Raw genomic sequence first — 27,731 nt, forward strand, 5'->3', positions numbered from 1 at the left:
ATAAGCGCTTTCCAGAACTTTCACAGGCAGAGTTTGTCATCATCAACAACTTACTCTGCACTTCTTGATTCTCGGACGATAAAATGCTTTATAATTAACTGCAGACGGCACACAGCGGACTCATTCTGACCTCAAGAGCTGCTTATATAATATATCTGTGCTGGGGCAAGTCACATTTTGCTCAAATACATGAACTGTGCTAACTGTATCAAGCCAGGATCTTGATTAGGAGTACCTTGCTGCAGTATTGGACTACTAACACTGATTTAGGTGTATAGACATAGGGAGAATATTCAAAGTCTACACAGTCCACCAAGGCATAATTTTATCTGAATCAGCACAACAGCAAATACTGATGAATCCTTTTTGGTCTAGTGTTGTCACAGATTCTAAGGAATACTCGATACTCAGTACAAATTCTGATACCACAATGATAATACTCTACACTCTTTCTTTAGACAACAGAATAGTACTTTCTTTTATATAACCATGTGGTGTTATATCTGTGTAATCCCTCAGTCGTCCAGGTAGGTTCCACAGTGCTCCATGGGCGTATAGTGGTCTATGTGGTCTTATACTTTTTCCGATACAGCTCAAGATCTTTCTAAAGCTATTCAGAAAAGGTTCATTTCTGCCCTGTCTTTAGTATCGATACCAGCTCAAATGAGTATCTAGTTTCGATCGTAGTTTTAGTATCGTTTAGTGTCTGACTTTCAATTCTTCAGACAACCCTATTCCCAGCTACCACCTTCACAAGACGACTCGCTGAAAGAGAAAGATTTCTAATATATAGGTCTATAAATCAAACTTAAATCATGAGTCGTTTTCAACTGCTACTTGCTGCAATCATATAGAAAAGGTAACTTGAATGACACTTTTCTTTAATTGGCTGACCTTGTACTTCTTCACAAAAAATAACCACCGACTTCCGCGCAATTACCAGGCTGTTTACAATCCACAAAGCGCTCTTTTAACATAAAAATCAAAGCAATCTGCAAAAGGTACTGGCGTGTCCTGCATATAGAATATTTAAGCCCCAGTGTTAACTTGTTATGATTGAATGAGATAAAATTGAATGGAATTGTACAGAATAGGGCTGCGAGATTATTGGAATTTGAATGGAAGTAATCAGCAAATGAAAGAAAGGCTGCAGTATTTTGAAGTACCATAGTGTCCTCCACAAAGAATAAAATATAATCCTATTATTTCTGGGTTTCAGATGACACATTCTATAGGACAATAATGTTTAATACAGATGGGGGCAGCTAAAAATAATGATGTTTTCATGTTTTTACTGTAACATAGTGAGCGTGGGAGTCCAGTCACTAATAGAAGTGATCACATTCAACATTTGTGCATTTACCTTTTGGATATTTCATGGCAAAATACAATGTTATCAATAGGAAAAACTGGATGAAATCGTTCAGCACTACTATAGAAGTAATATGCACTGACCAAATGCGGTGTAGAACTCCTCCCTGGTCAGGTGCTCGTCGTCGTTCATGTCGTTGTACTTCAGGAGGTCGAACAAAGAGCAGTCGCTTTTCTCCTTGGACAGTCCCTCCTGTTTGATCACCTGTGACAGAAATACACATAGCATTTAGAATTAACCTGTACAAGATAAATACGATATGTTTTGTATGTGTATGTGTATATCAGTTTCCATGGTGACACAATGGACACATTTGCAAACGCAGACAAAATGGTTTAAGATAGTCTGAAAACATTTTGTTGTTAGGAGTGTCCGTGATCCCACTTAAAAGGAGAGAGTGACAAACTGAAAAACTGTTGGCTAATACCAGCTATCTTGGGATTGTAATGTTATCTGAGAGGGACTTGTTTAACAGTGCAAATCAACTCACCTGTTGTGTTAAACAAGTTGTCAGATTGTATTAAAATAAAGCTCATATTAGATCTGATTTAAGTAACAGAGCTTCATATGGAGCAGTTCCTCTAGTTAGCATCACACCCCCATGTTAATGTTGTCAATGTCAATGTTGATGACATCAGTGACATCAGGTGCAAAATATCCATAGATTTGTTTATCCGTGACGTTTTTTCTTTTTTTTAGCAGACAGATATTTCTTCCAGCTGTGGCTCTGTAGTAGAGCATGTACCCACCACCCAAAGTCAGTTCAATTCTAGCACCAACCAGTGTAAAAAATGTGGGTTTTCTGTGTTTTGTGAGGACATTGCATAGACTTACATTCATTTTCTAAAAACTGATCCTGAACTTAATCATAGCTACTTAAAGAAGACTTACTGTGCTTGTGTCTGCTCTATAATTATAATCTATGACACCCGTGGATGTTCTAATTTGCACATTTTAAATCATGATATTCATTTAAAACAACTTAAAAAAAGTAACAAGTCTGCTGACTTCTGCATTAGAATGCTGCAGTCCCCATAGAATCTGAGGTGGTAGCTTGAGCTTCACTCCTGACTGTGCACACAAAAGGAATAGCACACAACTGTGTAAAGCAATGCACGTCGATCATAATGTGATAGCGCTCTCAAGGGGAAAGACTTAGCACGGAGAGTAAGGGGAGGGGGTACTCAGAATGTCAAAAACAAAAGTAAAACTTATTAAACATGTTAGTACGCTGTTGTTGGCAAATATAGCATTTTCAAAACAATAAAAGGTGATATGGTGATCTAAATGTGTTATGTGTTAGCAGTTAATACTCTATAGAAGTGTAATACCTCCTCTTTAAAAGGCCCATATTACACTATTTTCTGATTTATGTTATAACGTTGTTTCCCCAACACAAACCCGGCACATATTGGCTTGAGTTCTTCTCTCAAACATAAAAAACTCTATTCCACCTTGTAATGTCATGTGGTAATAAGTGCTCTACTGTGTTTTTGGATCATTTCAGCTCTCGAATTGCCAATCTCTAGTGAACTGTACCTGTTAACTTTAAAACTGTAGCTGTTCATGACATCACAAGGTGGAACAGAGCATTTTGAGCTTTGGAGATGTAGACAGACTAATAATAAAGTGTTATTCAAACATGTGCGAGTGAAACAAAACACAACTTCAGGTATATTTTTGAGGTGGTAACAACATTATAACACGACTTAAAGCTCACAGGAGTCAATTTTGCGTGATATAGGACCTTTAAAAAAATATGGACATTAGTTACCGTGCTATATCCCTGCTATTACCGCACTATCCTGTCCTGTAAACGCGCTACCAGTTAATGCATCGCTATCCAAGTTGTGCAGCAAAATATAGCGCCTCTTCCTCCCGTTCAAAATCTTATGAAACTGTTGCATGCGGGACATGACACTTGGACTTAATAAACTACATTTGCCATTACATTCCCCATCCATCACAGTGAATTTGCATTGTGTCTACCGGAGCGCTGGGCTGGTGCCACTGTTAATGACACACACCAGGATTAGCTGTCACATAGCGCTAGATTTTGTCACCGCAGCTGAACCAGGGGCCTCTCATCTGGGCACCTCCGCACACGGCCCCCAAGGTACCAGAGCATCCATCACCCTCCTTCACCTGTCAGAACATCGATGGCACCTGACAGTTTTATACATGACCCTGTATCTCCCAGATCACTAAACTTCCACTCAAAAGGGATTCAGAAGCCATCCGTAATCATATATTTATCCCTGTGCTTTGGCTTTGACAGACAAGTATCGGTAATGGAAAGGAAAGTTTTGTTGAATGAAACGATTCTGTCAATGTGAGTTTGAATGCAAATGTCTTGATGTTTAATTATATATGTGGAGTGTTTGTGACGTTAGTTAAGTTCTTTATTTGGCAGTATAAGATGGGGTATACAAAGGGGGTATTACACTTTTATGTGGTATTAACTACTAACGCATTACACATTTAGATCACCGTTACCTTTTACTATTTTGAAAATGCTTTATTCGACGAAAATAACATATTAACATCTTTCAGTTTCATTTTTGACGCTCTGACTCCTTCCCCCCCTTTGCTCTCCATGCAGATTCACTCCCCCTTCAGAGCACTATCGCATTTCAATCGACGTGCATTCACCTAAAGAAACTACTGCACATCGCATTAGATTTTTGAAGTTGTAGTGTATTGTTTTGTATCATGCTTTTGTATATTTATGGAAAACTGCCGTGCGGGTAATTAAAGGGTGGATGTAACCAAGGGGCCAACGACTGTGCAGTGCTTTGGTGTGAAATGTGCACACTCCAATCATGTGAAACCAGGTTACTCCACTCGCGGTTCCGCTTCAAAACATGCTTGCGGTGTGTTGAGAGATATAAAGGAGACACTAGATAACTAAGCGCAATGTGATTCAAATGCAGACCTCATTTGTAGAGTTGATGGAACGGTGCCTGGATGCTCAGATAAAACATCCATGTGATAATGAACTGTTTCAGATGAAGAGGGAGATGTACAAGCTAGCACCACTCAACTTTAACTCAGATCATAGTCTAACAAGCAGGAACAGACTCCTACACACTGACATATGAATAATGTATGTATACTGTAGTGACTTAGACTATTTATGAGCTTGTGTTAGATCAGTACGTTCAGAATGCTATGTTTCTATAAAGCCCCATTCACACATACAGTAGTTCCCTGTAAATTGCCGAGTACAAACTGAACTGCCAGAACAATCAGCAATGCACAGCTGCATAATTTATACGTAATGGGATTGGAATGTAACAGTATCAGATAACCTGGAAACCAATCTCATAACCGAGGAAACCAAGCAGAGGTACTGTCAATTTTCTGGCTTTACCCACACATACGCCCTTCCCTACATATTCCTCAGAATTTACCCGGGAAATTGCTAAATCAAAAATGGATCTGTTCACACATGACCTTGTTCTGGCAAAATGCAGGCAAATTCCCAGATCAGGCTGTATGCGTGAATGGGGTTTTAGGTGCCACATAGACTAGCTCAGGCATGCCCAAACTGTGGCCCGGGGACCAAATGCGGCCCTCAGACCAATTTTTCTTGGCCCTCAAGCTTCCAGGTGAATTGGACCAAATTATCTTAAACAGTACTTTTTACTGTATATTTCTGAAAATCTACTTTAACAAACCTATCTCAAATATTTAAAGTGTCCCATTGAGGATGTAAGCATGAATAAAGGTCTAGTGGTTCAGTCTAACTTGTAATAATAATGCAGACTTTAAGTATCTAGCCCTCAGTTTTGCCTGTGTGTTTTTTTTGTTTTTTTAATGTGGCCCTTAATGAGAAAAGTTTGGCTGATTAGCTGATTAGTCCCCAGGAAGCTAGTGTGTATTTTTTTTATAGGAAAAAAAAAATCAATGGGAAATTTAATTCTGGAACCTTGTGGTTAGTCATCACTGTTAAACTCTATTAAGATCCAAGTGCGATAAAATTAGCCTACTTCTGATTACGCACTTATTCTTAATGGAACCAAACAGCTCATATTCAACTATGACAGTTTAGACAGGTTTTCATGTTTTCCTATTTGCTTTGGTGGGATAGGGCCAGTGGTAAATATTTATCATCATTTAAGTGGCAGTTTATGTGAAAAAGTTGAGAAGAAAAGTACAAAATTACAGGAAGTACTCATGAGTTCTAAAGCCTCAACACCAAAAGTTCCATCGAATAATTTACACACGAGGAAGACATTTTTCTGACAGTTTAAGCATTCATTTTACAAAAACGAGGTGTTGTCATTTATTTTTTATTAGTTTAATCATAACTATTGTGAAATTTAAATGGGTTTTTGCCATATCTGCTCCCCATGTCCAACCAGGAAGTCAAATTATAAACCAAAATTTAAAAAAACAAACTATATATACACTTTTTAATAACTTCTTCAATATAATTATGCTAGTGAAATGAGTAGTCTTGCCTGTCATTTGCACTTTAAACATATATTTGGTCTATCTCACATGTCATGATCATGTATATAGCTGCTACTGCACAGTATAATTTTTCTTTGGGTTTTGATGGGCAGTGCCATTTGGGGGCCGATGTGGCGTCTAAAAGCTCATCTCGATCTTGTCACTTGTATGCTGATTCAGAATGCAGGGAGACACTGATATATTTTGTCTTGTGGATTACATTAAGCGGTGTATTCAATTACCTTCCATCAGTATATACGGATGTGCCACCGAACACCCTGCTGCTAAATGACCTGCTGTTTATGCAGGTCTATCCATTATATACAGGGAGATAGTGTGATGTGGGTCCATAAGTGTGCATCTCATTCATTTCAAACTATATGCCAGCCAACAATGTATATTTAGATAAATGCTGTATAATGGCGGAGTTGTGGCTTGGCATTCCGAATGTATGAGTTGTAAGTTAGAAAAATACACCGCGCAGGCTCAGGCGTACAGTACAGTTTTCTGGCATCAGCAAACGCAAAACGTATTTTGATAAGTTAGCTATCTACTATTTACACGACCCACATTAGCATATTTTTGATCTATGTTATGATAATGTAGTGTTTTATTTCATTCACACATGTTTAATGCACAAATCCTGCATATTTAAGTTGAGTTCTTCTCTCAAACAGAAAACACTCTGTTCCACCTTGTGATGTCATGTGGTGATACAGGAAGTGCTCCCCTGTGTTTTGAAAATCCATACTCCTTCACTAGAATTATTTGGATTATTTCAGCCCCAGAATTGCCAGTCTATACTGAACTAAAGGTAAAAGTTAGCTTTTAAGTTTAAAACTACCACTTGATGACATCACAAGGTGGAACAGAGCATTTTGAGTTTTGGAGATTTAGCTAGACTAATAAAAGAGGGTTACTCAAACATGCGTGAATGAAACAAAACACAACTTTGAGTATGTTTTGGATGTGGTAACAACATTATAACATGACTTAAAGCTCACAGGAGTCTTTTTTGTGTAATAGAGGACCTTTAAGGACATGATAATGCGGTTGGTGGTTCAAATCCCGTTCGGATCAGAGGATATTGTTCGAATCCCCCTCTTGACATAAACATCATTGGTAGAGTGGTCAAATCCACTGACCTACAGGTTGGCAGTGCGATTCCAGCTCCCACAGATGAATGCTGTCGTAGTGTCCTTGGGCAAGACACTTAACCCTCATCTGTGAACACTGGTGTATGAATGCGTGCGTGACTGGAGTGCATGAGTGTTTCTTTGATATAAAGCGTTTTGAGCGCCTTGAAGGTGGAAAACCGCTGTATAAAAATGTGACTATTTACTATATTTCACGTGTTTTTGGAGTTTGACAATACGCAAACCAATTATTTATCTAATTTCAGTGCAATACAACTCGTCAGAATAACCTACAAAAGATTAATAAGGTATACCAGATAGCCTTTCCTTTAATCAATACCAAAAGCACCAAAATCTATACGAAGAAATACTAGTTAAACAGGATAATCAATATTGAGTATCAAGCAAATTCCATAGAAAAATCAAGTTTGAAATTGCAGTATCATGACAACACGAGTAGCGAACAATGAAGGTAAGTTCTACTGCTCAGGAACACAGCAGCAGTGCACACTCACACTGGGTTTGCACAAGCCACCCTCTGACTGATGGGCAAATGCTTGACCCACTGCTCCACCATTGCTTGTATTTACTTAACAGTGTGAAAAACAGTATTTAGATTCAGTCTTTTATCTCAGAGCCATGGGTCATTGCCGCAAAACTGTCCCTATACATTATTCATACAGCGATTTTGAAGCTATTGTTGACACAGCACACCCGCGCTCACTCTAACTTCTGTCTTCTTTCAAACGCAATCTGCAAAGACACAACAAATCGTCAAAATCTGCAAACCGCTCACTCAGCTCGCATCTTTTCGTCTTTTCAAACTCTCTTTTGTTTAGATTTCTTCTTGCTGACACCGTATTAACCGAGCCAAGACTTCTCCATATGTCTCACAGATAAAAAGACTCAGAAACATGGAAAAACCAACCCCCGGAGAAGCACCTGAAAGCACCGTTTTCCATCTGCCGGTTAATTATGACTGACTCCGCGTCTCCGTCGAAGGCGCTGGGAAAAGTGAGCGCTGCGAGAGAGGTGTTGCTGTGTTTGTTTCTTCATGTGTAAAGGGCATATTCAAATCCACACGTTACTGACATGGTTATTGGACAGAAGGCAGCAAAACAAGCTAGCAAAGACTGGGATTGTATTAGATTATTCATGTAAACGCACGGAAAAGTATGTTAATAGTATGGAAATGGTTTATGTTTAACTAAAAATAGGATTGAGGATGCAAAAGGGTTTAACAGAGCTGAACCAAGGTGACTGAATAACTTCTTATACAGAAATATTAACAGTATATTTTTTTATCTTTTACAGCAAGTTCTTAAGAAAATTTCCCATTTTTAAATACTACTTTCTTTTAGCTATACCCAGAGTACTACAGTAAAGTAGTACTCAGTTACATTTACTTGAGTAACCTTTAAAGCAGCTGTACTTTTCTACTTTCTAGCAATATATTTTCACTCCTACTTGAGTAATATCTGTATTGAAGTAACAGTACTCAGTTACAGTTTTGGTTATTCTTCCACTGTGAGTAAGTCTACAAGTGACAAAAGCATTTGTTTCTTGCATCGCTCCTTCAGATATCATTTACAGTTTTAAATATTTGTTTCTATTCTTTGACAATACCAGATTTTGTGCATTATTTAATCTTACATTAATTTCAAATTATAAATCAAATGTTACTTTCCAAGTTACTCTTACTTGATTAGTACCTTTCCCACATACGTTTTTACTCTTACTGAATTAATTTCTTGGACCACGACTTTGTACTTCTACTTGAGTAATAATATTCTGTAGTTACATTGCTTGAGTACAGTTTTTGGCTACTCTACCACCTCTGGCGATATCATACCACAATTTCTGCTGAACCATTACAGTCTTGTACCAGACGTTTATTTCTTCTAGCTCAGGGAAATTACATTTACTCTATACAGTATATTGTGAAAGCACCTGAAAAACATTAAAAGGCAATTTGTGAAAGCCATAAGGAAACAACTGCCAGGAACAGACAACTTCATCAAAAACACTGTGGAATGAGGACCATGTGGAAACAACTTCTGATTATCAGATACAGTTTTTTCTATGGATGCACGATAATATTGGTTATCGACAACTATCAGTAATTATGGGACTTTTGGCTCTTTTATGGGATTCAAATCTTCTGGATCAGTTCATTAGTTCAAAAGACTCTTTTAATATTTATATGACAGAGGACAAAGTGAAACAACATTTTAACTTCAAATTAATCACAGAAAGAAATGACCAAGTCTAAGATCTGTTTAAAATCATTCAAACTGACAGTGTGCTTACCCTTTGGAATGATTCAGTTTAAATCTAAATAAAATGTTGTACTAAAACTAACTGTTATCATGTTGCTGTATCTGTTTTCTCTGCATAAGATGAGCAAACACGTGAGTCACAGACACGTTTCACTAAACAGACCAATGCAGGCAGAGTGTGTACAGAGCTGTCTGTGTGCACCTCTCTCCACTAGCTTTCTACTCCCAGCACTATCTATATTCACAATACACAGTGGCTGCTTTGAGCTTGGGTCACTCAGAATCCATTTCATGTTAAAGGAGCAGCCACTGTGCTGTGGGCCTGCCCCGTCCCTCTGCTGCACAAGGCATCAAACCCACAGATAACAATATGCTTTAGAGTCATATCCTAATAATGAGGAAATAACAAAATAAAACAGCATTTACAATGTGGCAAGAAGAATTACTCTATGCCTGTATGAAACATTAGTCAGACATAGGAAGTCTATATTTAATTTATACTGAGTTTATGAGCAGACTACAACCCAATACCGTTAATTTGTATTTGTTAAGGTCATATTTTTAAGGCTTTCTATGTATATTATGGTCTGCTTTGTCACATTTGGCCTTATAAACTAAAACATTTCAAAAATCTGGTTCATTTCAAATGTAAAATTGGGTTTACTTTATCGATAATCAATGAAAAACATCTTCAAATGATCAGTTTCAGTTGAAAATTCCATTATCGTGCATCACTAGTTGTTTCTCTATCATCAAGTTAAACATCAGAGTGAGAAAACAGATGAAGTGGGCAGGGTTAACAGTCAGAGGGTTAACAGTTAATTCCCTTGTTCTTCACGCAATGTTCAAAATCTGTTACAGGCGCTTTAACATTATTTTACGTGCCTCGATGGGCCCTCGCTATACGCAGTCACAGGCAAAAAATATATAGAACTCCCAATTCCCTCTCACACTGTGCACTTCAAGCACTAAGGTGGCCATTTTGGAGAGTTTTGCCAGTTGCTTGTTTATTTATTCATATAAGTTCTATCTTAAGCCAGTCCTGAGGTCCACTGGATTTCTTCTGCATGCTCTCTCTCGCTCTCTCTCTCTCTCTCTTTCCCTCTCTCTTTCTTTCTTCTCTCTCTCTCTGCTCTGACCCACATCACTTGAGAAGCACACAGGGCTACAGGCCACAGCCCACAATGCAAGGTCTGATCAAAGACGTTATTTGAAAGTTCACTGCTGCTTTTAACTCCACTTTGTGATGGATATTTGAAAATAACTTTTTTTTTCCTGGAGCATTTGAATGAAGCAGAACGCCACTGAAGTATGGGGGATTGTGTAGATTCAATAGGCTCAGTGCTAGTGACCTTCAAAGTCAGCATCATGTTCTTGCATCTAGCAGAGGAGTTGTATTGCACTAGGAAGTATTGCTTCTATAAAAATGTATAAAACGTGCAATTATCTAGGGTTTTTTATGTGGATTTTGTTGCTGTTTCGCTTATTCAATATGTTTTGCCTGGACTTTCTTTTTTGATAGGAACATATATGTAAGATTTTTATTTTAAAACTCAAACTGTCCCTGTATACAAGGTAAATGTGTTTAAATCAACTATACATTTGATTTGTACAGCTGGTTAATTAATTTCAAAAACACTGGACATGATCTCCTTTTTATTTATGTTATAATTTGCTTTGTTTTAGTTTTCAAGAAGAGTATCCGACCACAAAGCAGAATGAGCATCACATGAGTCTCTGATTAGGATTGCAGGTTTCAATACTAAAATGCAGTTAGTTTAAACCTAAAAGGACTCTCTCCGATCTGAATCCTCACTACCTAAACCCCAACTACTGCAACCAATCAGTGATCAGCGCTAGTGCAGCCTTTCCAGCTCAATGAGTGAATTCTGGAGGTTCTGAGCTTCACATGAGGCCTGTCCATATAGAGAATGAAGTAAAACTTGTATTTGTCTTCTATCTGCAGGGTTAAATACTGGCAACTCAGGTTCACTTGTGATTTTAAGAGAATTTGATTTTAAATTTGAACATCTTTTTCTTCCTGTGTTCAGAGTATCTTTTTACCAGTTTAAACTTTGATGTAATCTGACTACAGGTACACAGAGTATTTCACCTGTACAAGGGAACTTTTGGAAGTAAAACATTTCCCATTTATCACCCATACCAAGCATGTAACTGGAGCCAACTCACTCTATACTCAATACACAATCAATTCTCAGTCAGTGAATCTCATCTTACCTGCGAGATCTCACTGGCATCTATCCTCCCCCCGTTATCAGCGTCGAAGCGTTTGAACATCACATCCACCAGCTGCTTCCTGGCACCCATGTCATCCCGGTGACTCCCACGGGTGCTGTAGCCCATGTAGCGCTTCTCATGGAGATCCAGCACCTTGTTTTTGAGACGCCGGTAATCGCTCAATCTGCAGTTGTCATCTGGAATAAGACACAGACGAGAAGAAACATGAATAAAACGGTGGTGTAATCGTATAAACATGTCCATATATACAGTATCACATGATGAACTGAAGGTGAATACAACGACATCATACACGATGTTCGGAACGTTTAATGCCACAAACTATTCAATTCAAGCCAGGTAGCACATAACATTAAACTAACCACTGAAACAAACAACAAGAACTGCACTTTGAGCCAGCTTTCTGAAACACTTACAGTCATAAAGTCAAGAACCGTCATCTTCAACTGCCAAAAGCTATACTGTTTTTATGATGAACTACTACTGAACTCAAAAACCACAAGATCAAGGCGACGTGGACTAGGAACTGCAACTTTGTCTACTACATAATATGAATTATGTAATAAGAAAACAAAATAGTAATAATAATTATATGTTGATGATTAAAAATAACACCTATGATCATGATAAAAAAAGGACTACTAAAGATTATTATATATACAAATATAAATCCAGAGGTAACCGTAAGAATATAAAAACAAATGTATTTCTTCCGTATTGTATATTGTATATTTTTCTTTAAATGTGGAATTAGGCAGGCATAAATAAGGTTAGCTTCAGCCTATGCTTTTCAGTCACAATGAACAAATTCTATGTATGTGACTGTGACAATGTTTTATTTATTTTTCTGTGTGTGTCTGAATAAACTAACTACTACTAACTCCTGATCATTAAAACATCACCGTCCAATCGTAAACATTACTGACAAACCCTCACGTTCGGCTTTTTGCAAAGTCCCGATTTACCTTCCACCTCTTCCCTATAAAACAAGAGCTTATTTTCCTAAGCAGTGCCAGTCACAGCGCTATAGCTAGAATCTTTGAGCGTCAACAAATAAAACAACAACAAATCCATCAAGCGCGTGTCAAATCCGGGCGTGACAGCTAACGACAACACAAGGCTATCTATGCCGGTACATGAAAGGTCTGGGGGAGAAGAGTCGCAGCAAAGTGAGAGTAATGACTAGAACTATAGGTTGGCTCCTGTCAGCTTGCTACTGTTAGATGCTGCTATAATAATAATGCTTATGTTAGATAGTTTCAAGCTCAGCACAGAAGAAAAGAAAATATGTGGTGTAGAGTTACAGTTGGGGGAGTGCCACGTTCCATATGCTACAGTGTGATCACCTGTGTAAAAAGAGTGTGAGAATGGTGTGAGAAGATTCAAGCAGATGTAAATCAGATGAAAATGAAGTGGGGTAATGAGACCTGTGCTGCAAAATGCTCAGGAAGAAACAGATAAAAGCAACTGCAACAGCACTTTGAGAGGGAGACCAAACAGCAATGCAGCAATCTTATACGTCACACCAGCCCATTCAAACCATTAATGCCCCTTAAGCGTGGTACGTTTGTTTAGTGTGAGTGCAAAAGAACTGTGCCCAGGTGCGTCACATTTCAGACAGGCCCAGTCAGAGGAGGTGGGCTGAAGCACATCACACTTGCCCATGTATGCACACACCTGATTTTAGTAGTCTATATGACCCCTGTCAAGTGCACTTATGTTATTTATGAGAGGAAAACAGTGAATATACTCCAAAACACACAGCATATCCACGCTTACCTTCAGAAAGGACTGTGGAGACAGAAGTTTTGAAGCCTCGCCTCCTGTTGCCCTCGCTGCTCCCCATTGTTGATTAATCCATAAACTCAGGAGTATCACAGCAGGACTCATATCTGCCTCATTATTTATGAGATATTTCATGCCGCTGGGCTTATTCTCCCCACTACAGAATTAGAACCTCAGAGCATCATGTAAACAAACAGCACTGCATGATGACGTCACCGGACTGTGGCTCGGTTTGGACAGGTGTGAGTGTGGACCATAGAACACTCCACAATCATGCTTCAACATGGCACGGTTCAAAGTCTAGTGTGAGCGTGCCCTAAATCAACCTGAAATCGTTCAAAAATGTTTGAAAATTTCATTGTAAACAACTACTGGACCTCAATATCAGATGACTTCTATTTGACCTCAGCTGTACATATAGTTTAATTATTCACTTGATTGATTTTTACAGGAAACCTGTGTTCCTTCTTTACTTGTAAGCTGCTGTGTTAGAAATGGACCACATGTTTCCACATGTGGTTAATCCACCAGTCAGTCACTCCTATTATAAATCATAGACAGAAAATATGGTTCCAGACTAATGCCTTTAAAAAGTGTCTAGTCTTGACTGGCCAGGCAACAATATCACAGTTTAATGGAAATCAAGGATATGAGAGATGTTCAGGGTTGAGCACCATTCTGCCCACAGCTTAAGTTAGGCAAATTTAACATATTGGCAATATAGATGTATGAGCAAGCTATATTTATATATATATATATATATATATATATATATATATATATATATATATATATATATATATATATAATTATATATATATATATATATATATATATATATATATATATATATATATATATATATATATAATTATATATTATATTTATTTTTATTTATTATTATTTATTTTTTTAAGTGAGCGGTTAAACTGTTAGATAAGAAACTCAAAAGGATTTTTCATTAGCAGTCAACAAATGTATGCCATAGTGGTTAGCTGTCCTGCCTAATTACAAAAAAGTAAGGTTCTGTTTCAGGGCAATTCTGTGTGGAGTTCCAACCAAAAACATGCAATGTGGGAGAAATTTTTCTAGTTCAGGAAAATACTTGCCTGGCAAATTCATAATGGTATTGCTTTGTATTTTTATATAGATTTATATCAGTCTGGTCCCCACGTCCTCCTTTGCATCTTAAATCTGGCCAAATATGATCATGCATCAGATTATTTTTTTTCAGTGATGCATGTGAAACGAGGGAGCTCATTGATCACCTATCAGAGTTTAATTCTGATACGGACAAACCGTGCGTGGCTAATCCACCTGTCAATCACAGCCATTCTCCAGTAACCGGACTCACAAGTATTCAAGAAGTGTGTATTCTGCATCCCAGGCAAGGAAGTGGTAACTTTAAAAGCAGCTATTTGAGGGTGGAAAATGGCTAATTGATAAAAGGAATTTTGTTCAATAAAAACTCTGAGTGACAATGAGTGATGCCATTATAATGTAGTTAAAAGCTGATTGTCAATTATACAAAATATATCCTCTCCTGCTCCACATTTGTACATTCACATTTCTGCCACAAAATCAACCCAAACTGCTTAAGTAATCACACTGCATCTTGATACTTAGGGATTCCACGTCCATCATTTGAACATGAGAGAGTATGGGGTCAGAAAAAATCTTAGAAGAACTCAGCAAGGGCTCCTTCTCCCTCCTGCCTCAACTCAAGATATCGACAAAAAGAGCGCAACATTTTATCAGCGTCCTTGGCTCAGTTCCACTTCGAATCTAAGAGAAGAATCAAGGTTATAAAATGCAATATGGTCATGTTGGTATTCGGCAAGTGTGCTCAGCAAATTATGAAGGAAAGGATTATTGGAGTCAAATTTGAATTTGAAGTGTTTGAAATAATAGGCTGTGGTCATGTTCACAAATTTGGTAAAAATCCTGATAGAGGACAAGGGCCAAGAAATATGAAAAATTATTTTCATGGGAATAATGTTGCTCCAAATAAATCGTGTGATTTTGTTTTTCACTTTATATTTAGTTTTTTTAGATGATAGAATTTTACTGTTTAATTGCAGTGGTAGGTTTCTACTGCCAACGGAGGTGAGTAGAGTAGAAGAAATTGTATTCAAGAGTATTGATACTTCAAAATAATATAATTAGTTGAATTACAAAGTAGTGGTTCAAGTAAGTGGAACAGTAAATAAATGTACTAAATTAAATTGTCCCCAGTGCACAAGTGGGTCCAGTCCCTGTGCCTTCGGGTCGGGGACAGGTCTCTCACTGTTGTGTTGGCCTACAGGCCTGGGACTGGGGACACCATTGTTCTACTGAGGGACTTCACAACAGTGACACCTGGAGAGGGGTGATTGAGAAGAACAGCCTTCCCAATCTGAACCTGACCAATGTTTCATTATGGACAAACTGTAACTACCACAGAAGTCCAGTTGAGCACAAGGGTGTCCATCACATGGCCCCAGGACACCCTAGGCCAGAGGTCGATGATCTTGGGAATGTCTGGCGGAGCTCTCTGTCAGCAGGATCCTTAACTCACCTCTGGAAAAGCTTCTCCCTTATTCCAGGGAAGGCTGCTTCAGAAAGTGGTTTCATTATTCAACCTAAAAGACGTGATTGTTGTCAGCTGAAAGTCCTAAGATTAATGGAAAGTTTGGGGAGCCAATCACTACCATGTAGTGATAATGTACGTTTGCGGATCATAAGTTTGGAGATTTCTTTCAAAAACACTTTGAGTTATGCAGGCCCCTCCATTTAAATTCATGACATCATCAAATTCTTCAATGTGAACACAACCTATTGACAAAACACTGACAAAAAAAAGTTTTAAGATAATCTGAAAAAATACAAAAGGGATTTAAACAACCCAGTTTCAGGAGTCTGTGATCGATACGAGCACTCATGATCCAGTTTAGGAGTTGGAATGTCAAAAAAAAAAAAAGACTGATGGCTAATGCTAGATAGATTGTGACTGTAATTTTCAGATTAAAGATCAAAGCCTCAGACAGAGCAGTGGCTACAGTTAGCATCACCCCGTCCCCATCTCTTGTTTCTAAAATTGTTGCTGCACATCATTGCTGTGTTGAACTGCAGTTTGCACACAGCAGGTGGAGCAGACTGTTGTGGAGCCATGTTGGTTTGGGTTCTCCACCTGTCACCAGCACTCAGACAGGCTCGCAGACCTGTCAGACAGATGCTGAGCCAGACTTTATGTGCGAACAAAACTCATCACCTGCGCCTATTATACTCAGCTAGAGCGCAAGGCATTTAGGAAAGCAACAACTGTCTGTATTTTGAGACAACAGTGGCATAGGTGGTAAAGAGTTCTAACTTTTTCCTCAATTTTTGCAATGCCGACTCCACTCATATGTCCACAGTGAGCAAAATCATCAAGTGGAAAATTCTCCCTGGCAATCAGAAATAACACCGTAGTACTTGGGACCAATTGCTAAAAACTTTACATTTGCGTCGAGACATGCAAAACATCCACAGAGATGCATTAGTGTAAACATAAGCAATTTGAAAAGATAAACAAAAGAGCCACGGAACACCAAGGTAAGCTGCTGAGTCAACAGTTATTTGAATTAATGATATTTTTAGTGTTTTCTTAGTAAACTCTCCATTGGTTTATAGATGCGATGACACTAATCCAAGCTTTCTAGATGTGCTGTACACTACTGACAAAAATAATGTTGTCCAAACGCTATCTGGCCCCTTGACCAATCACAGTGTAGCATTGTGATTTGGGTGGAGCTAAAGGTGCATCGTCCAAATAAACCGAAATAAACACGGCGAAGCGGCTGCACGTACTTGAGTCTATTTTAGTAGAACTTGACAGGTTTGTTTGTGAAAAATGTGCAGAGGAAAACATGTGAATTGCAAAGGTGTCTGTGCATTTCTATCAACTAAATTTAATGTGGGGCTAAACACGTAAACTCAACCCCAACCACATTTCAAATTGAGCTAAACTGGGCAGTACTTTAAGGATTAAAGAAGAGAGTGAGAAGAAGGAGGGGCAGGGTCTGGAGGTATAAGGAACAGTGTGATTGGTCAGGTATCCACACTTCAAACTCCGCCCCTGCAGCCAGGTGTTTGTGATCAGAAACACCTGGCTGTAATAAAGGTAGTCATGTGTGATGTCATGTCGTCCTTGAAATTTCAGCAGCCACTGGAGGCAGCACAAACTTAGATATAGCCATTTTTGACCAGAAAGCTGCCAAAAATGACAAGGAACCGTAAATAATGCTATTAAAACACCACACACAGTTTAGTAGTACTTTGCACTTCAACAAGTTTATTCCTCGCCTTGTCCCACTGGCCGTAACACTCCCAGATTGACAATGTGTAGAATTCAATCCAGACTGCTACACGTGTCAATCTATGTATAAATCAATCCAGTGTGAGCCAGGTTAGTGCAATCCTTGATCACAGTTTAGCTCAATCTATTTGAATAATACATTTGGAAAACCATCCTTCCAAACATCACCACATCAGCGCAGCAGTGTGGCCTCTGCCTATCCTGGGACCTGGTGTGTTTTGACAAGTGTCGGTGGCATAAGGCTCCCCGGTCACAAATGGCACTATGAATAAAAGATAAAGAGCTGCTGGCACTCCCCGAGGGGCATAAAGGTCAGCACGTCAAAGCAGCGCACTCTCTCTCCGGGGATATACTACTCAGGCATACAGGATACGTATGTGCTGCAAAAATACATGTCCAAATATCCAAACTATAGCATTAATAAACAAGCGTGCATGTAGCTGGATGCGATGGAGACAGTTGAAGGTAATAGGGTGTCATAAGTCTCTACTCGCTGTGGGTATGGGGGACCAGGCAAACAGAGGGTGACACTGTGTGGGAGGCTGGAGAGGGACTGAGGAGTAAGTCAAGACTATAACATGTGGAAAGTGCTTAGAAAGGAAGTGACAGGAGACAAGAAGTGGGCACAATTTGACTGAAAACCAAAACTGATCATGGAGACGTTTTAAAGTTGAATAATTTGAATCTACTTAACATATTTAAATCTAATTTGCAACATCGTTTGTTAGCCTGAGGAATACAGATGACTAATTTCCTAACAGGGACAATACAATATAGAAACACGGAAAGCCCTTAAAGCGGAGTACTTTGGCGTGATTGGAGGAGGTGGGCTAAAACACGGCACAGTTGCGACATGTAAATAAATAGCACTATGCGATGACGTCAGTGTGGGTCGTGCAGGTGTGGGTGCGGGCCACGGAGAGCTCTGTCATCGTGTTTGAGCACAGCATGGTTCAAAAAGCCAAGTGTGAGTGCGCTCTTATGGGCTGATTCTGCTTCTCCGCTGCAGCCCACCTCTGACAGACGCGGTAAAAACCCTCGCCCACTGTCTCTGCTCGAGCACGCTGCAGGGTTGCGGAGCCTGAGAAGAGCATGCACAGAGATGCTAGATGTGGAGCAGCTACAACGGGTCTGCAGTTAGTGTGACGGTGGTGGTGGTGGTGGAGCGAGGTTGCATGATGTGGAGCGAGCCTGTTAGTGTACCTATTTGTCAGCTCCATTTTGGTTGTATCACATATATCTTTTTAAATACAGTATTTTCCAGAGTATAAGTCGTACTCCAGTATAAGTCGCACTGGAGTATAAGTCGCACCAGCCAAAAAATGCATAATAATGAAGAAAAAAAACATTCAGATGTGATTTATATGTGAAATACAGTATAAGTCGCACCCCTGGCCAAACTATAGTCCAGAAAAAACGGTTTATGTTTTCAGTTGTCTCTTAAAAGCCTTTACAAGATTATGTTCATTTTAATCTTGTGTTGTTTGTTTTACACAAGCTTAAACTAGAAGTGGCTCAGTGGTATAACTTTTGCCCTGTAACCTTGAGTATGGCGGTTTGAAACCTACATCAGCCATTACACACTTCCCCTATATTCATGGGTAAGACACTTCACCCAACTTTTTTTTTTTTTTTTTTGTCAAATATCTAATTTTAACTGTGTCGTGAAAACCTATTCCCCGGTGAACACTGCCACACTGGGACAACCCCCGCAAGAATGGGAGCTGCTCAAATCGAGAGTGTATTTTTGGTGTCATAAAAGAAGCCAGTCCTCTTTCTGGTTTAAAAAATACTAAATTTTAAATCGTAGCCAGATAAACACAGTATAAGAGAAAACAACATAAGTGTCAGACGCACAACCCATCATGTGTCCTTCCCCAGGGACGGCTCTGTGAAAGCTTTTAACATCCAAAATGGAGGACGCAAGATTGGGACTAACTGCTTTTTCTACCTCACTGGCTTTGTGGAGTCATACTGTCACTCATTTATTCACGTGCGCAGTTTTTCTTTCACAGATTTCAATTTTTCTCCTCACCAATTGCAAGGAAAACTGGAGTTTTTCTTTTTCTTTTTTTTTTTCCTTTTTTGTGTAGTCATTTGACCTGTAGAGAAGGTTAATTCCTTTGCACTTTGCTGCTAGTTTTGCATATACACTAGCACACATTTGGACACACTTTTTTGTTTATCCTTCTTCTATTGGCGTTCTGTTTGCATTATTGGCATTTCTTGACCCTGGCAAGATACAACTATGAATTGAAAACAATTTTAGAAGACTTGATCATGAAGCTCATTGAGAGAAGGCCAAGAGTTTGCAGCATTGTCAACAAAGCAAAGGTTGGCTGCTTTGAGGAATTTCAGTATAAATACAGTAAATTCAATATAACATTGTATATTTTATTTATATATATATATATATATATATATATATATATATATATATATATATATATATATACATACAGTTTAGATAATTCCATATATCTTGCCTAATATATATGATATCTTTCATCTGTATATGAAATGTGGAAAGTAGTAAACAAAAAACACACTGATTGAGAAGGTGTGTCCAAACACTGCTAGTGTCTATGGAGGAATATGTTTTTAATATTTGAATCTGCTGTTGCCTTGACCTGGTTTTCTGTGGTTTATATCTCTTTAATTATTTTGTTCAAAACCCCACTGCATAACGTCTTTGCCAAAAAAAATAGGCTAAAGTAAAAACATGTTTTTGTGTGTGTGTTTTTGGGGTGTTTTTTGTGCACTGACAAACACTGAAAACAGAGGTTGTTACTGTGAGGTTTGCATCTCTACCAACATGACTCTTATTTGGCCTGCTTTGCTTGAAATGTTGTTCCTTTGGCTATTATTTTCCACAGTATGGCATAAAACTTCCCACATATGGTTGGGGAACTTATGTTTTGTTGGGTTTGTAACAGGCCTACACTTTTTAAAAGACATTTTTTGTTGAGAACCATTAGGAACCATAGAAGCAAGTGCTTCCTATCCTGTCATGGTTCAACAGTTCAACCGCAGAGTGACACGGGTCTAAGTAGGCAGAGCCAAGTTCAAACAGGAACAAGTTTTTTTCCCCAAATGGTTAAATGGCCTAAATGACAGAAAAATGGCAGCCTAAATCAAAATTATTAATACATTACGTGGCTAATAAGGACAGTTCAGTAATACCAATCCTGATGCCTTTTGGATAGCAAAAATCTCATGTCATTAAGCTGAACAACAATATTTAGCAAGGTAAATATGCAGTATCGTATCTTCAATCTTTGTCATTGCTGTTTCTTTGTCCAAAGCACCAATCTTTCGGCTCTATCAGCAAAAGCTTTACAAGATGGATTTTGGTCCGTCAGCACGAATAATAAAACATGACTGATTTCTCCTCACACAAAAGTTGGGTCTATGAAAGATTGATCATATTCCATCATAAAGACAGGATCGTAGACCGTGTTTCGCCAAAAGCACATTCATGCAGCTAAAACATTATCAGATGCAACAGAACATTTCATTTTTCATTTCATTTTCTGTTTGTATTTCCTTAACCTGGGGTCCAAAGCAAAAGAAAATAGAATTCTGTCAGCTGAACAAAGTTTTTAAGAGAATCACTGCCTTAAAATAACACTATAACCTTTTGTTGAAAAAGTTACACAGTGGAGATTTAAATATCTGAATGAAGGCAGTGGATAATTAAACTGGAACTAAACTTAACTGCTAGCTCTGACCTCCTACTGTAAACAACTAGGATGTGTTAGTTCCAGTGTAGCTAGCACCTCCCCTCAGATAGATATAAGTCAGTGCCTTGTCAGAACTGAAGAACCTACACGAATGATCATATTCAATCATAAAAACTATCCAGCCAACAGAATTAAATCTTGTCATACAACAGTAACATTAGTCCCTGTCCTCCATCTAAAATCATGACACAGTAATATTGCAGAGCATGAACTCAGCCTGTGCCTGTGCCTGTTCCGTGACCTTGTTGTGAGTGAGGAGGATGGATGATCTCGCTGGGCTCCATCTGTGCACTCTGGCTGCTGCTAAAGCCATTGTCGCTTATCACCCCCCACACCGGACCCATCATGCTCTACGGAGGTCAGAGCTGATGGAGAGGTGAGGGGGGACAGGGAGGAGAGGGAGGGGGCCATGGATGTGTTTGTGAGAATGCGTTACAGGCCAGGTGAATCCAGGGATTTTGTATTTCAGTTGCTGGAATTCTGGAATGTTGCTGGTTGTGAGTTTCTGGTGGTGATATTTGTTATTTACACCAAAATATAGGTCATTCGACATTTGATCACCTAACTTTGCATGCCAATAAAACACACTCCATCTGCTGACTTCTACATCTTTACATAAGTTAAGATAAAATGTTAGTTCAAATATAAAAGAAAAGTTGGTTTTGAAGCAAACTTTTGTTCAGCTGACACACTAATCACAGCGCCCATGACTGCATTTATTAGATATGAAAATGTAGGTCTGTGTGTACCCACTGTCTCAGGCTGTACTGTTCCTGCAAGACAAACAGCACGAGAACAAATCATGACTTCACTTTGATCAACATGTCCAACTGTAATCATTTTAAAAAGAACACGACTACTTCAAAAAGCTTCAGTGGGAGTATAAGCAACGACTGCAACTTGTGTCAGGGATTCACAGATAAAGAGAAAAATAGAAAAATCGACTTAAATAGGACATAATAAGTAGTGATCGAAGCTAGATACTCGTTTGAGCAGGTATCGATACTAAAACGTCACCTACCTGGACAACTGAGGGATTATACCGATACAAGGTCACGTGGTAATATAAAAGAAAGTACTATTACAGACTATTAACCACATTCTATTATCTAAATGTAACCAGGTGCAGGATAGAATAAGGTTATTGCTGTGTAACTGATTAAATTAGCAACCGAATGGATTAGCAATTTGTCTAAGATGGACCAGTGACTTGGTTCTGAAGGAGGGTTATAAGAGATAAAGATAGATAGAGCCAAAAAATAAAATACAATACTGGAGCCACAGGTAAAGCTTAGGTTAATTGTATTGGATAGAATGAACGAATAACAGTAACACCCACTTGCAAAACAAAACAAAAAATACCCCAGTGTCTCTATCTGAGGTCAGATTGTGTTAAGTCCTGCCAGCTTAGTAGTCATTTATTAGTTAGTCAAGTCAAAAATCCTTTGAAGCAGTGTGGTGCCGCCGTACCACACTCCAGTCGTCTGCAGCGGTGGGAGAACAGCCTGCTCCCTCAGAAGGCCAAACTTTGGTTTGTTTTAGTTCAAACAGGAAGGGAGAAGTCCAGTTCCAAGAGCCACTCAAAAACCTAGTCTGAGTTTGTATCTCTAGCTGATTATGGTCATATTATTTTTATTGTTTGTATTTTATTTTATATATATATATATATATATATATATATATATATATATATATATACACACACACAAACTAATTCTTCAAATTACCTTTTTCAGTGTAGCTTATGGCCATGAGACATAAAAAAAAATAAAAATAAGAAAAAATAAAAATCTAACATCAAAAGTTTACTGTTTAAACAATTAACATTTCTTCATGTACTATAATACATTTGTATTTGCAATATAACCAAAAATAAATAAATGCCTATATCTGTGTTTTTTACAGTGCAATATATATTGCACTGCATATATTGCAATGCAAATGAGGACAGTGGTGACGTCACATGCTTAAACCACATCACATCAAGTACAACATCCATCCATCCATCCATTTTCTTCCGCTTATCCGGGGCCGGGTCGCGGGGGCAGCAGTCTAAGCAGGGACTCCCAGACTTCCCTCACCCCGGACACGTCCTCCAGCTCCTCCGGTGGGACCCCAAGGCGTTCCCAGGCCAGCCGAGAGACATAGTCCCTCCAGCGTGTCCTGGGTCTTCCCCGGGGCCTCCTCCCGGTGGGACATGCCCAGAACACCTCCCTAGGGAGGCGTCCAGGAGGCATCCTGAGCAGATGCCCGAGCCACCTCAGCTGGTTCCTCTCAACGTGTAGGAGCAGCGGCTCTACTCCGAGCTCCTCCCGTGTGACCGAGCTCCTCACCCTATCCCTAAGGGTGCGCCCGGCCACTCTGCGGAGGAAGCCCATTTCAGCCGCTTGTATCCGCGATCTTGTCCTTTCGGTCATTACCCAAAGCTCATGACCATAGGTGAGGGTAGGAACGTAGATTGACCGGTAAATCGAGAGCTTCGCCTTCCGGCTCAGCTCCTTCTTTACCACAACGGACCGATACAGCGACCGCATCACTGCAGACGCTGCACCGATCCGCCTGTCAATCTCACGCTCCATCCTTCCCTCACTCGTGAACAAGACCCCGAGATACTTGAACTCCTCCACTTGGGGCAGAGACTCACCACCCACCCGGAGAGAGCAAACCACCTTTTTCCGGTCGAGAACCATGGCCTCGGATTTGGAGGAGCTGATTCTCATCCCAGCCGCTTCACACTCGGCTGCAAACCGCCCCAGTGCCTGCTGCAGGTCCTGGCTTGAAGAAGCCATCAGGACAACATCATCTGCAAACAGCAGAGATGAAATCCTGTGGTTCCCAAACCAGACCCCCTCCGGCCCCTGGCTGCGCCTAGAAATTCTGTCCATAAATATAATGAACAGAACCGGTTCTGTTCAAGTACAACAATAAAATAAAAAGCTTTTTTTTTCTTGAAATAGCTTAGTTTCAGTAGTGCATTTTATTGTTCAATAGCTTATTTTTCCATATATCCATCCATTTTGTTCCATATATCATGGGCTGGGTCACGGGGGAGTAGTCTAAGCAGGGACTCCCAGACTTCACCCTCCCCAGACACTTCCTCCAGCTCCTCCGGCGGGACCCCCAAGGCGTTCCCAGGCCAGTCAAGAGACACAGTCCCTCCAGCATGTCCTGGGTCTTCCCATATTTTCCCATATAATAGTGCTAAATTGCCCATAAGCCCACATTTTAGACGTGCCCATCTGATAAAACATAATAGCTCATAGGGAAACCCTGTGCATTCTTATCTTTTTATTTAATTACATGTGGCTTTAAAGCCTCCATCTATGAGCTAATTTGATTTTTCTTTACCAGTAGGTGGCAGATGTTAAACGTGCCTGAAGTAGTGCAGATAGCACCTAGTGGCGATATGTGAGAATACAACAGAGGCAAGCAGGACAGTCTAATTAGAGATTGTAGCTTTAAAGGTGCATGATGTCACTTTTCATGTAGAGGGCTGTGATCTTCTTGTCTCCTTGGTGATGTGTTACTACTTTGCAATGTCGTAGTGTTGTATATTTCAAGCACTTACCTGTCTTATAACAGAGAAAACACAATAATACAATTTATAATAATATTTTTGGAGATTTTGAACAGAAAGTTTGGATTACAAAAGGACACATGTACCAAATTGACTTCTTATAACATTTTTCCCTCATCAAAACATATCTGGATTTGTATTTTGCTTCATTTGCACTTGTCAGATGAATCCTTATTTAGTACCAAGTTAGTAAAACACACATTTTTGAATTTCCCAGTTTTGTGCCGTAAGAGGTAAAAATCTGGAGGTCTTTTGTTCTGTTTTTAAATCAAAATCTGAGCATTTCTGTCATCAAATTGAGTTTATAAATGGCATCCTAACCATAGTTTCCAGTATTGAAGTACGCCTGTAAAAAAAAGTTATCTATTGCCTGAAACATGAAATGCAAAACAAAGGCACTCAAAAAACCCAAAAAAGGCCAATAACAATACAAAATAATGGTTATGTGCATGTTTCACTAATATGCAATATAAAAATATAAAAAATAAATAAATTAAACTAAACTACCATCTGACACTCTGGCCATGCTCCAATCTAGTTCAAAGCACATTTTCACAAACAAATTGCTATGAAAAATAGATTGTAGATCTCAACTTTGTGTTTTCTTGAGCCTTCTGGGCCACTGTAATCATTTCATAATTACAGTGTCAGTCATTCGGCTCTATGTAAACAATGAACAGATGGGCTTGTCATAGCACATATCTTGTGTAAAGGTGCCGTCCAGAGATGAGAATAGGTCAATGTTATTATCAGGATAGATAGGAGAGGTCGTATACTGTAATGTGTAAGTATTTTGTGGTGGGCTATTTATTTTATTTTGTTTTATTAACATTATTCTTATTTTTTTTCTGAAATACACATTTATTTAATACTTTTTAATGTTCCATAAATCTACAATAGTTTCTGCACAAAACTTTATCGCATCTCAATCACAATGGCCACTCAAAGCACAGTATGAATAGGCGTAGCTGCAAATGGGAGGGCATCTGGCATAAAAATAAACAAAACAAAACAAAAACAGTCAAAATCCTGTGCCTGCCCCTCAAAAAATTGCATCAAACAAAACCTGCACTTCCATAAGACAGCCACAAAATATTTATGCCACTATCCAAGTGTTTCAAAGTGATGCAAAATCAGCCCCGTTGCCATAGCAATAAACAACTCAAAATGCACATATCTTTTAAATAGTCCTCAAAATGTCACCTTTAAACACAAAGCAGAAAGTCAGTTGTTTCAAATCAAGCATCTATATCCATGGATTTCACAGCGATGAAAACTTTGTACCATTGCCACAACAATTAACAATTCAAAAACAAATATGCTATCTTTTGTACGGTCCAATTTCCTCAAAATGTCACCTTTTTAAAAAAAGCAAAAACCCATAAATAGTTTCAAATCAAGCATGTATATCAAGGGCTTTCAGAGCTATGTAAAATTATCACCATTGCCATATTATATCATTTGATTGATCAAAAGTCCTCAAAATGTCACCTTAAAACAGGAAGTAGAAACTCAAAGCCAGACCCTGTAGACCAACTTCCACTCAAAGACCTCTCCACTCTAGTTGCCCTTTAAACGCACCACTATTTGTTTATTTGCAGAAAAAAAAACGCAACTAAGCAGAATCTGTCCCATCTCGTTCTCCCTCGAGTCTCTCCATCCCCCTCTCCTCCCGCCATCGCAATACATCAATGCAGCAGCAGCACACTGTAGCAGAGGGGCTAGCCAAATCACAGGTCACTGATTGCGATCTTTAAAGAGCAAGTGGAGGTGTCGGCGTCTCTGCAGCTGACTGCACGTGCGATGGATATGAGCCAGGGAAAGGCCAGAGGAGAGCGCAGAGTCTTAGCGATACAATGTAAAACTGTGTGACAGACAGGCTCCGGCCCACTAGAGGAGATAGAGAGGAGGGCTGGATGGAGTTTGGAGAGGAGAGATAGAAGAAGAGCGCACAGTGGTATGAGAAGTTATAACTTGAAAGAGAGCTGCATCTTATGTAGCCATATGTACTTGTCAATACCCATCATCAGATCTCTTAGATGTGAGACCGCTGGGAATATCAGGTGCCACAGTGGGGCAAGAGTGACAAAAACTTGCTGTGTGTTGTTGTGTCCTCACTTCACCCGCATTGCCTAGTATGCATTCAGTGTGTGAGTGAGTAATTGGCGAGGATTGGAGGGGTTGATAGCTCTTCTGTCAGTGTGCCCCAGGGCAGCTGTGGCTAGAATATTAGCTTCCCAACTCCGAGTATGCAATGAATGATCCACGGAATTGTAAAGTGGCTTTGAGCATCTGGAAAAGCACTATATAAGACTATTGTATTATTATTATTATTTTGTTTTGACCCATCTGGCCTGCAGTTGGGGAGTGATTTTTTTTTTTTTTTTTTTTAAGAGAAAATACATCTACAGTTGTTTTTATTGCTTTAAAAATATTTACTATGAGCAGTCTCACATGTAACTTGGCCTTGCGATGCCCACCCGATTGTCTCATAAGGATATAAAAGCAATACATCTCCATGGAAAAGACCCTCCACCGGACAAATAACATAGTGCACCTTTAATGTTTACCTGATACTAATGTAATAACTGCTGTTCTTTATAAAACTTATTTTTACTGCTGTTAACAAGATTAGCTACCGTTACCGTTCCAAAGTTACTCAAAGTGAAAACTGTACGTATTTGGTGCCCGGGTCGTATTTGGCCTAGAGCTCCATGATGGACTGACCCTCCACCCCCGCCTACTGGTCATCTGAGAATAGTGAACATGGACAGGGAGCACCGGCT

General features: G+C 39.2%; 1 protein-coding gene across 1 annotated transcript in view; it reads right to left on the minus strand.

The window, feature by feature from the left end:
- fstl5 (follistatin-like 5) overlaps positions 1 to 27,731 on the minus strand; it is a 363,935-nt gene that overhangs the window by 148,268 nt on the left and 187,936 nt on the right. The window contains exons 5-6 of the mRNA XM_055224723.1: positions 11,484 to 11,680; positions 1,456 to 1,576 (exon numbers count right to left, since the gene is read on the minus strand). Of these exons, the coding sequence (XP_055080698.1) occupies positions 1,456 to 1,576; positions 11,484 to 11,680 (318 nt within the window). The remainder of the gene's footprint in view (positions 1 to 1,455; positions 1,577 to 11,483; positions 11,681 to 27,731) is intronic.

Source organism: Periophthalmus magnuspinnatus, chromosome 10 (assembly GCF_009829125.3).
Source record: "Periophthalmus magnuspinnatus isolate fPerMag1 chromosome 10, fPerMag1.2.pri, whole genome shotgun sequence".
NCBI classification, from domain to species: domain Eukaryota; kingdom Metazoa; phylum Chordata; class Actinopteri; order Gobiiformes; family Gobiidae; genus Periophthalmus; species Periophthalmus magnuspinnatus.